This window comes from Atractosteus spatula, chromosome 4 (genome assembly GCF_055471065.1).
Source record: "Atractosteus spatula isolate fAtrSpa1 chromosome 4, fAtrSpa1.hap1, whole genome shotgun sequence".
Classification (NCBI taxonomy): Eukaryota; Metazoa; Chordata; class Actinopteri; order Semionotiformes; family Lepisosteidae; genus Atractosteus; species Atractosteus spatula.
The window spans coordinates 4,967,948-4,980,567 of NC_142709.1; the positions used below are offsets into that span (position 1 = coordinate 4,967,948).

General features: G+C 37.5%; 1 protein-coding gene across 1 annotated transcript in view; it reads right to left on the reverse strand.

Annotated features, from left to right (window-relative positions):
• Window positions 1–234: 234 nt before the first annotated feature.
• The window catches only part of tmem47 (transmembrane protein 47), a 48,378-nt gene continuing 35,992 nt past the window's right edge, over window positions 235–12,620 (reverse strand). The window contains exon 3 of the mRNA XM_088913448.1: window positions 235–4,267. Coding sequence (XP_088769574.1) covers window positions 4,089–4,267 — 179 coding nt within the window. The 3' untranslated portion in view covers window positions 235–4,088. The remainder of the gene's footprint in view (window positions 4,268–12,620) is intronic.

The window sequence follows — 12,620 nt, forward strand, 5'->3', positions numbered from 1 at the left end:
TGCTCGAGGGTGGATTTATAGAAATAAAAAGATATTCAGATCTGTAAAGGTAATTCAGGGAATAACACATGCTCTTGCATTTTATTTTGTAATTATTTCTTCTCATCTCCTCACTCCTTCTTCGCATATCCCCATTACTACAGGTTTTATATGCAAGGCTTCAGAAAAAACAAACTTATTGCCACCCATTAACATTCACAAAGTACTCGCAGAAATCAAAACCATGCAACACTATTTCTTTAATTTCATGTTTATTATGTTAGTTGTGTCCAGATAGATCACCATCAGAGATACGGTACTGTACTGCAAAACAACTCACACAACAGTTGTAGCTAAAGACACAACGCATTTCAGTGGCACTCTCAATGCAGTTTATTTTTATTGAGGCTAAGCTATTTGTTCACTGCAGAAACAAGAAAAGGGGCTTTTTTTGCTATCCAACTTCATCAGTCCCACTTATGGCATAGGAAATGCATTTTTCCCCATAAAAACAAAAGCCATTTTTAGTCTGTTATACTGAACACTCATTTTCTCAGTTACCCAAAGCTATAAGGACTTCTCATGTGAAGTGACAATCTTGAATAAATTATTAGTTCAATCTAAATTAAAATATGCAGTTAGCCTGTGTACAGGTCTTCAGACGGTTATCAAAAAGCCTGCCCATCGAGATAACCGGATCAACGGTTGTATGACAGTCAATTACTGAAAACCTTCCAGAGCTCAGGTCTGCTTTGTTAACAGTTGTTCTTTTCAAGACTGAGCCTGAGCTTCTTTAGGCTGCAGATTACAGACTCTGGGCAACAAAATGAATGAACCACTTAATATTTATAAAGATAGTGTAATACACGGTATGCATTAAAGAATAAGCATGCATAATATGCTTATTCTATCATGTATACCATGTATTAAAAGCCCTATTGTTCCACATGACAGAATAAACATTCTCCTTCGAATACATAAAAGCACCACCAGAAAAGTGTTTAGCCAATAGGTTTCTGTTTATATTCATGAAAGAGCTAATACAGACAGCCATCACTTCACACAGTCCAGAACACAAAAGTGGAAAATGGAAACTGCAGTCTGTCCTGATCTATATAGTGACAGATGCAGGATGGCTGAGATCTGGCAGTCAGCCGAAGTAAATATCTCCGTTCACTTGTCACGTGGTCTAAAACAGTTGTTTATAAACTCCCATTAATATTTTAATAACACAAAATCTAACATGAAAACATTAAACAAGGAACAATAACCAGAATATTTTAATGGCTCACCTAAACCACAAGACATATTATCCTACATTTCAAACGAACTGAAAAGTTATTTTGTGACAAAATTCAAAGCAATGAGTAGGACGCCATTAAAACAAACATTGCTGCCATCCAGTACATGGAATTACATCTGATTCTTAGAAGACAAATCAAAATGTCTAGGCACAGTCTGAGGCAATGTAGAGGACACAGAGGCAATAGGTTAGTGTGCACAGTTCTGTACAAAAATACTGGTGAACTCAGAATAAATTACATTGCTAGCCATACATTAGACCTCACTTGATGGTCTATTCAATGCTCATTCAACAATTTACAATAACATGCTAATCCATAATGTAGCATTTATATTGACACATTTATTTAGTCTTTATATATATTGTACAGTTTATCATCTTCAAAGCTTAAATGGAAGTGTGCAAGACAGCTGGATTCAGAAGCTGGAGGCATCTTCAGCATCATTAACAATGATGGCAGGGTGGTGGAGGTCTCTGGATTGCGTACTGGGGGAGACTGCGTACTGTAGTTGGAGCAATCTCTGTGATGTTCACTAAACTCAGTCAGACATAATGACATATGGCTGACATGTCAATCCTGATCATATATGATCATAAGATAAATAAATGAGTGGCTTTATTCACAGTTTAATGGGCATAAGTCTGAGGCTTTGGGGATATAGATTACATAAATTAATATATAAATATTAATATATATAAATTGTGTTGCTATACTATAGTTACTGCAAGCCTGTTCAGTTGTATGCGTGTAATAAAAACCCTTGAACAGTGGAGTTTAAAAAGTTACAGACAGTTTGAGGGAGAATATTCGACAGAGCTTGCACTTCCATAAAAGAACAGTCCATACTAGTGTTAATGGTCCAAACTGGGGATCTGTAATCAGAATCCAAATCTAACAGCATCCTTCCGCAAACTAATACAAGATTTGTGGAATCTCTCAACTTTAAAATGGTCCAATATTTACATTACAAATGAAGAATTGGAATTTTTCATTTTATAGTAGATATGTTTTTTTTTCAAGCTCTTTGTTGTGTACTGTTTAAATACCAATGGAACTTCATAACAAGCTCTTTATTTAACTTAGTCAAATGCTTCTATTACTAAATGAAAATAACTATGAATGACATGACAGCTTTATTCTGTGTAACTAATGACAATTGTTGTCTGGGTGAAAGCGTAACAGCATCATAGACAAATGCTAATGTACTGTTTCTATTTTCCTTTGTGTATTTGTGCCTTTGTTGGGTAAAAATGTAACAAAAAACATATTTTATTTGGATATTCAGAAGTCCTTATACATTTGGAATCTCAAAAGAATAGTATGCTTCATAGGTGTAAGAAACCGTAGTTGGAGATGTACTGTAAAGGGTGGCTTTCACAACTGAATCACAGGAAATAGTATATATTGGGCTTTAGTCAAAAAATGTAACTAATGAGGCTTAACAATATGCTATTACACACTTGAAATAACACAGTTTCTTCTTGCTTCCCAATAAAACACTCCTTGACACCAACAAGAAGCCAAGTTTGTCTTGCATTTCTGTTTTTCTTCTTCTCTATTTAGACAGGCTTCCAGAATTATCCATTTCTGGGGTTTGGCATTGTGACCGTAAATATCTGTTCTACAGTTTAGCTTGTCCCGTGGTGTGCTAGAAATTCCCACTGGAGGGATGTGGCCCTGTGAAGGAAAACTGACAACAACGGGGCTGAGAAATCTTCCACTTCTCTTCGAAACATAAACTAGTCAGGCGAAAAGAGTTTCAAAAAACAAACTCTGCACAGTATTTGCGTAGTTCCCTTGGCTTCTGGGGGTCCATGTGCGACTTGAAAAAGGAACGAAAAATGGAACCGGACCCTGTATTCCTATCCATTCACCAGGCCAGATCACACAGAGGTTTTACAGTTTCGTCTTCTGTATAACTTCCTCCCAACAAATCAACAACGCATGGAAACGTATTTAATTCCAGGCTGCCTTACGTGGGCCTTTTCGTCCCCCCCACCCTCAAGCATTGCTAAAGGGTGATGTGGATTAGAGCACCACCACATTCCATAACCATTTCCCTTTCCTCTGCAATCTCCCTACAGTATAATTGACAGTGTAATTGGTTTGAGGGGAAAAAAAACGACGTTACGAAAGGGATTTCCGAAACAGAGAGCCACATCAGCTGGTAGCGCCGCGGCTTATGAATGATGCAATCATCATGAATTCCTTGCTGGCATCAAACCCAATAACAGCTTTCAGGTGATTCTGTTGCCCCTTGACTTTTTGCAAGATGATTAGTCGGCCCCTTTAACAAAGCAAAAAACAATTTCCCAGCACCTGGGTGTCAACGCAGGCTCCTTCACACAGCTGGAGAGCGTCTTGGTCACTGCGCACTCAAAAAAGAAACCTTCCCAGGAGGCTTTGATGTCCGCATCACTCGTACTGTATGTAGCCGTATTTCATGAGCAGGTTCTGAAGGACAAAAGTAGAAGTCCCAGAATCCCGTAATGCAAACTGAAGGACGTGTCCATTTCCAAAGTATCGCATTGCTTTTTGTTTCCTCTTTCATGTACTAGCTTTCATCTTCACTTCATAAAAAGCAAACTATTTAGTCAGTTCAGTAGTTAGGTCAGTTAAGCTCTAAGAAAACATGGTTTATTTACTTTCCTTTTTCTCCCACCCATCCTCATTGTCTTTGTTAGGTATTATACTTTTGCAGCCAAAGGCAGAGAAAGTACTGCATGTAAACCGCTCCTCGGAGACAAAATCATATTAGAAAAGTAATATTGTTGGTACTCCAGGTAGCTGTGGCAGTTTGCAGTGTTAGTAGTAATCTTCATAGTTCTTGGGGTTCAAACAGTACAGGATTGCACCCCCAAAGGAAAAAATGGTGGCTCCCCAGGCTAGCCCATACCCCCAGTTGAACTCATGGTATATTCTTAAGCTGACAGACTCTATGAACTTGATGGGGTACAGGACAAGACTGCAGACTTGAAGAACAACTGAAAAAGAAAAACAGAGACATTACTTGTTCTTAAACGCTCGTTTACAATGTCAATGACCAGTAGTGTGTTTATGTAAGTTTATAGTTAAGACTCTGAGAAATAATGGAAACAATTTTAAAAAAAGTATCTTTAATTCCAACACATTTGAACTCAGTAGCCTGAGAATCTATTCATATTTGTTTGATGAATTCTACCAAAGGTTGAGTAAAAATAGAAATTGCATGCATACAACAAGATTTTACAACATTTATGAATTAAAATATAATAGAAATTATGAAAAGGTGTACTGAATATATTGTATTATATATTATATTAACAATATAACTGCAAAAAAACTGTATAAACTATCTGTCAGTACATTGACTACAAATGCTTTACATTTCATTACAAAAGCTTGTAAGTCTTCCTGTAGTTTCATGTAGCCTTTGAAAGTTTATAGATGATTCTGAAAAGCAGCCTCACCATCACTGCTTCTTAAAAGGAGCTTGAAAACTGAAGCATAATACTGAGTATCATGTCACCAAGAGAAACTCAGTGAATAGTCCAAAGATCTATTGCCCATCTCAGCAAATCCATACTGTAGATGCATAAAAAAATCCATTAGACATCTAAGTTATGGCTGTGGTATCCATTATCAATATGTTCAGGGTCAATGCAATGTTTTTCTGTAATATACAGTCAGAAAACCTTTGATATACTAAGTCAGAGCAAAGGGCAACAACTGGGCACCTTAAAAAAAACTGGCTTTATCAGAATACAGAATGTCTCTATCACTACCATTTAAGGATGACCTCATAAATCTGGTGTCTGTGCCAGAGCTCCACGATAACATACAGTAAAATGCGAATCTGCCAAGTGAGTACCTAATTTACTCACAACTTACATGGGAATATGTGAAGTGGTTAGAGGAAACGTAAACCAAGGTTTTGGACAGTCTCACCAGGAGTATGATTCAAAGATGTGAGAAGCAAAACAAATGTTGTAAAAGAATGCCACCCCTTTTCTGAAGAAGAAAACAGACTCTTTTGAGACCTGTCTTTGTACCCCTTTGTTCTGATGTTCCAGCTGAAACTGATGGACAGATGGGATCCAGATTTTACCAGCATGTTTTTGCCAACAACTGGAGCCTTCTCTCAAGATCGGTTCAATATGAGCTTCACAATAGAATAGCAGTGCAAAGCCTACAACAAATTCAATTGACAATAGCTAAAATTGCATCAAAATAACTGTTCTTGATTGTTCATCATAGCCTCTAGCAGAACTTTTATGGCACAAGATGGAAAGAGCACATTATACACGTAAATGCAGGTCATATAACCTGGGAGAGCTACAGAGGTTCTATATACAGTAAGAGACTGTTGAACACCCTTCCTGAGGAGCCTTATTACCTAGCCTGACTGATTAATAAATATATAAATCTGAACATTGTTTATTCAAAATGAAACAGGGGTATATAACTATTTCAGATAGAGGTTCCCTTTTTACTTTCATTAAAGTCATAATTTTGATTCGTCTTTAATTTCCGTTTGTATCAGAAGAATGTACTTCTGGATTGTCTTTCTTAATCAACATCTGTTCACATATAATTCTATCATCTACTGTATATATGAACTTCTAGAAAAGAGAGGCAGCTCCTTGAATTGACCAGTAAATTTCACAGACCTCATTAGTTCAGTTAAACCTGCTCTGTTTCTTTTATAGATACAGTATACCTGAGTTACATCATTTTCAAAGCAGTTTTTAGAGGGAAGCATCAATAGTTGAATAACTCCTTCTCTGTAAGAGGAGAAGAAATATTGTAGCTCAGTAAATATGAAATGAGAAAAAAGCTTGATAAGATTCTGAATCCTTACACATGTGTGTGTAAAGAAAGTGCTATACCCTGCCCTTCCTGAATCAGTTAAGACCTCGGCTGCTTAGAAAGTATTTCATCGTTAGATTGTGACATCTTTGTGGTTTTCTCAGCTTTTAACAAATAAACAAATAAGGGCTTTTGGCAACATTTTTTTTAAAAAGCATCCATGACTCTGTCAAAAGGGTCATGGTAAGAAATCAATGTCATACTCAAGAGCACATGGTTAATGACAAAGATTAAAGATATAATGGCATTCTGAACACATTTGAAGATAATGCCTTTAGTTTTGCTCTTAATGATATAAGAGAGCTTGCAAGTATATATAATTTCTATGAACTGTAAGAAAATGAATATTTTATAAAGCTTAAAGGCTCATTCGAATATGGTAGTGAAGGGCTTTTGCTTACATGTTGCCAGAAATAACCAGCTTTTAAGTTTCTGTCTGTATTACCTGCACCACAGAGACACTAATGAGAAAGATCAAGCAAACATGCACAACACGTTCAGTTAATTTACTCAAATCACAGAGGTGTGGGTTTCCTTCGGAGGCCACTGAAGTGCGGCCGTGGCCCTGTTTAGCATGCACGGAGACGTTTCACTTTCAAAACATGGCCTATTTAATAAGGCACAAGCACGGGTGGCTCGGCATTACAGAAGAGCACGCGAAAGGACAGTACAATCACAGCAGCGATGCAATGACCTTCTCGAATGCATATGAGCTGACCTCCTCGCCGAGTGTTCCATCCCTACAAAGGAGACGGCACCTCTGAATATAGAGGAAAAAAAACATTTTCATTTCGTTTCAAACCAAGGGTGTAATTACAACATGTCTCTGATTTCCTGTTAAGACTTTAAACAGCATTCTTGCTACTTCAGTGGGGAATGGTGTTAGTGGGTAAATCGTAAATAAACGGATGATTTATCAACTGTATTGATTAAGACGTACTTATTAATAAGTACTCTATGGATACGTAATATCAGACAGGTAAATACACCTTTAATTGCCATTCATGGGAAAGATATTCAACATTCTGTGGTATGTTTTCATTAATTTATTAATTATTAAAGTAAAGACACACCTTAAAGCTAACCCACAATTTGATGATTGAATAGTGATGACTCTAAACAACTTTTAAGTGTTGTAACACATTTGGATCCATAATTTGTTAAAAATCTGGATGAGAAAATTCAAATGGTTGTCTTATGCGATAATGATGCTAAATTTTATGAGATGTTTCATATTTTTTTCTATGTTTCACTGATTGATATTATATTAATGCAATCGGTATTAAAAACTTTACAGCTGACTGGCAACACTTCTGTTTGCACTGGTTATAATATTCGATACAGTTGTTCATTAACCGTTCTTCTCTTTATCTGAGACCCATCCACACACTGAATATGGTAACACCTGTGATTATCACAGGAGGTTCCAGCAATTCATCCGTCAGCAACCTCAGACAGCTTCTGAAAACAAGGGCAAAACCGTGTTGTCTCATCAATCTATTTCTCTAGACCACCGTCTACTTGGAAATTATTAAAGAAGGTTTTGCCAATACAATGAAAAAAGTGTTGCAGAGAATTACAGTATTAGCTGATATCATCTTAGTTTTAATACTGATAACGTCTGACAACAAATGTACCTTTACAATTCTGTTTGGCACAGAATCTTGGCAAAGCAAGACAAACTGAGAACTTTAAGATTCACAGTATGTTAAAAGTTCAAGAAATATAGAGAATTCACATTTCCTTAACGTTCAAATGATTAAAACACTACAGAAGAGATACTAAAAGGGGTTTCCTTTTAAAGCCTGAATGTTCAAGGTTCTCCTATCATAATTAAGGCTTCTTTACATACAAGACATGTAACCCATTGCAACGACTGTCTTGAGCTCAAGGCTGTGGTACAAGAACATTCAGTAGCTATTTTAATTCAGCAAGGCTGGAAAACGCAAAATCTGTACTAGCATTCAGATGTCTGTTTTTGTTTTCGTCAGGTTTAGAGGTTAAGTCTGTATCAGATGTGCAATTCAAATTCTTTCAAAAGGAAAAATATACAATTAATCTCATAATGTACTTTTACCTCTTTGGTGTGCGTATGGCTCCTCCATTCTGCATTAATGTTGTATATTTGTCTTTGTGTATTATGTGTCGGAAAACTAAAGAGAGCATAGACAACAAAAAGAAGGAAGACAGGGGCTGCACTGTAGATTGTGTCAGTCCTTTTACATATCAAAATGACTCAAACCTATGCAGCCATAGGTCACTCAGCAGAGATGACCATGCTTATTTTGAAAAATGGTGGAAAAGCAAGAAAAGCTGTGTGAGTGTGGCCTGACAATCCAGTTGGGACAGTCATTTAACATTTGCCAACCCCTGGCCAATTGGAAACATCACCCCTTTGACATCAAAATGAACTTGAACTTGAATCAGTACTGGCTTTCAATTGAACACATGTATGAAACAATTCAGGTGGGTAGCTGTGTCAGCATGCGTAGGCTGCAAAGGAACAAGTAACAGGTTTATTCCATGCTGAAAAGAGAAGAAAGAAAACACAACTTTTCGGCTGTGGAGCCTTCTTCAGGTGTAAGAAAGATAGGACAGTCAGCAAAGATAATACAGCAGTGGAAAACAAAAGCCAGGAGAAAGGAAGAGGCGGGAGCAGGGGAGAGGCAGAGTGGCCCATCAAGTGGTGCGAGGTCGAGAGAGGTGAGGAGAGGTGTGAAACGAAACCTACAGATGAACAGAGAGAATTAGAAGAAAACAAGTCTGTCGTTGAGAGAAGGGGGAAGGTGTGAACCAAGTTTTAGGATAATTTTAGTATCTGGAAATGTCTTTCTGCTATGGGAGTTGAGAAACCCTTCTTTGAGAACAGAGACAGAAAAATCAGTGTGATCATGGTCGTCTGAGGTGAATTGAGAAACTATGGGCTTGGAGAAATCTTTGATCCTCACAGCCCTAACATGTTCTCTGAATCGGTCTCTGAGTCTCCCTCCTGCTTCCCCATTGTAGATGGCTGGGCATTTACTGCAAGAGATACAGTAAATAAGGTTGCTGGAGGTACAAGATGTCATCTGAGTGATCCAAAATTGTCCTGAGGGGCCTTGAATGAGTGTGGTGTTAGATATGTACTTGCAGGTGATCCAGCGAGCTCTGTTGCAGGGGAAAGTGCCTGGTGTGGATGATTGCTGAGGGCGGCCAAGAGAGCTGTGAAGAAGAAGGTTACGCAGATTATGTGGTTGGCGATATGAGATGGTAGGGCGGTCAGAATAGAGGGCACCAATGGAGGGATCATCCTGTAGGACAGGAAAGTTATCGTTAACGGTCCTGGGGATAGAGAGTGTTTTAGGGTGGTAGGGAAGCATATATTTGAAACAATATAAACATTGCTTACATTGCTACCAACTTTGCTACACTAAGAAGAAAAATGATCTAACTAGGAAGTCAAAATAGAAAGCCAATATTTAAATGTTGTTGCCATTTGGTGGCAGTCGAATCTTTGAGGTTCTCAAGAACAGAATTCAGGTGCTGAATTCAGGATGATAAAACAGACATTGTTTAAATGGTTTATGTACAGTAGCTGTCCTTGGGGCGGTAAACATGGATTAACAGTGGTACTAAATGTAATGTTAATTATGTTAATATATCAGTATTAATATTTAACAGTGACAACATAGATAATTCTGAGGGAGGTCATTAAGCCAGTCTTTATGGGGATGGGATATAGAAAAAGGGGGCCTCACCTCAGGATCTCTGCCTCTATAGACCACACAATAAACGGAGGAGAGTGTCAGACAACGAAAGCAAAAGGAGAGAGGAAGGAAGACTAGAGGAGAAGAAACTGGGTCGGGAGAGAGACTTCCTGCAGATTACAAAACCTGATTTTGTCCAGGTAATCTGTACACTGCAAAAGTACCATACTCTGAGGAAAGGGATTTGCCGTCTTACTATGTTGCAAATACTGATTTCCTGATTGTAAAAAATACACATCTCCTTGCTTAGTGATGCACTGTTTGGAATTTGGGAATTTGTTCCCATTCATTTAGCATCAGTTCAAGAGAATATCTTGGCACTGGGCAGGATCCTGGATTGATACGATGTAGATTCCTTCTTTGTCCTTTACAGATATTTTTTGAGTATGGATTTAGGATAGAATTCTGTGCTCTATATCTATTTTCTAAGGCATGGCTCGGCTAACTCACAAAATTGTAGACCTTCTGTGATGTGTAGCTGTGCCTTATTGTAATTATTTTTTGTCCTGTCTAAGCTTGCCGCCTACTGTAGTTATTAGTACTTCATCAAGATGTGCCAGAGAAAACAAGAACATATGTGCTGTATAACACTCCATATTCCCCGACTATGGTAATTCTTTTTAATTTTTATAATATGCTTCCACAGCAAGCTGGTTACCGGACCTGACTGATACTTATTTGTGCTTATTTACAACCCCCTACTTATGACAGTATTTTTCATGTGCTGTAGATTTCTTTGCTTTCTCGAGTAGTCCACATACAAGAACCATTTTTCTGCACGAGGAACATTAATATAAAAACACTTCTTATTCTTTACAAACTCATACAGTACATTTCTTAATACACAGTTTACCTCATAGTCATTCTGTAGTGTATCTTTGAGTCTATAATAATTGGAGTTCAACTGGTTCTAGAGAAACTCGATCCCACACAATGCCGCACTGCAGTTATAAGGGGCTTACGACACGTCTAGCCAATTCTGCCTAGTGATTGATAATTTCAAAGTCCTGAATACTGGAAAGTTATGCCTGCAACAGACACATTTCATGTAGGCGTGTAGGTTGGTGGATAAGCTCTGTGTTTAGAAAAAGTAAAATAAAAAAAATTAAGTAAACAGAAATATGTTCATAACCCATGAAATGTTTATAACGTAAAATGCCAATATCAAAATAATTTCTTTCTTCATCCATCAAATATTTATCTTCATTTATCCAAAAATAAGTTTAGCCATGATTTGCTACACCTTTCACTGTTGTGGGGCAGTATCTAACCTTTGGAGACACAGACTTAAAACACAAAACTACATATGATCTTGCTGACCAGCTGCAATTTTCTACTTTTTGTGTGACAATTTACATAAAATTACATAAAAAACTTGCATTTCACATAAAATAATTTTAACTTACAAGTGCATAGTGATACTTGATAATAATCTTGAACATTTTTTCATATATCTTTGTTACTTTACCTTTCTGGTCCTTAATTCAGTAAAGTACTGTATCCAAATCTGGCAGCATTTTGTTTTCCAATTCAGAAGCTTAATAATCCATATTTAAGAATAATAACTTCCTCATTGAGAATATTTTTGGTAAGGACTGAATAACAACATCCAGCCCTATCTATGAAAGATTTCAGTCTTGTGTGTTCTATGGAAAACTATTAATGAGCATCTTGTTTTTCTGAAAATGGGAGAGGGATTGACAGAAAGTTTGAAAAGTGTTGCTTCTATGACAAAAAAGCACAAAACGGATCGCAAAGGTGTTACAGAATCATTTCAATCTCCCACTAAAGATGCAAAGGTATATGACATAAGATACATAATACACAATGGATGATTATGCATATCATGACATAATACAAATTGCAATTTGGATAGGTGAAATTACAGATCTCAGTGTACTGTACCTAAAACTACAAATATTCACAGCTATTCTTGGATTTGCTGTTGAAAGTGGAACTGTTGTCAGTTTTATGCAAATGTAAACAATATCATTATCATGAGGGGGAATAGAGTTCAGAGAAAACACAACAAGAAGAAAGCTCTTTGTGTACATTTTGTATTACAGACAGCCTACAGTAGGAGTAGCGTGGAGTGGTTCAGGTGGGTAGCTGCTTCAGTATGTGTAGTCTGCAAAGGAACAAGTAATAGGTTTATTCCAGGTATCCCAATTCTATCTCAACACCCCTGGACGCCCCATTGTCTCAGCATGCAATTGTCCGACCACACTCATCTCTGCTTTTCTCGACAGCCTTATGAGACTGCTGGTTGAAATGCTTCCCTCATATATCAAGGATACTAACCATGCCTCCAAAATGCTATATTTTACCATGGATATCACGTCTCTCTACACCATCATTCCCAACAATGACAGTCTTGCAGCCCTCATGCAAATGCTAGACAAACGCACATTGCTTGATCCACCAACCCACACTCTAGTGCGTCTTGCCAAATTGGTTCTCACACTCAATGCTTTCTCATTTAATAACCTTTTTTATCAGCACGTTAGTAGTTTCGCCATGGGCACCAGGATGGGACCTAGCTATGCCAGAAGAATGCTTTGCTTCCTATACTAGCTTTGTCCCTGACCTCTACAAGCGATAAATCGATGACTGCGTCGGTGTTTCTACATGCTCTAATGACCAGCTAGAGCACTTCCTAACACATCAATTTACTAACTCTCACCCATCCCTCAAATTTTCAGTAGACATATCTTCCACCACTCTTCCGTTTCTAGACATAAAT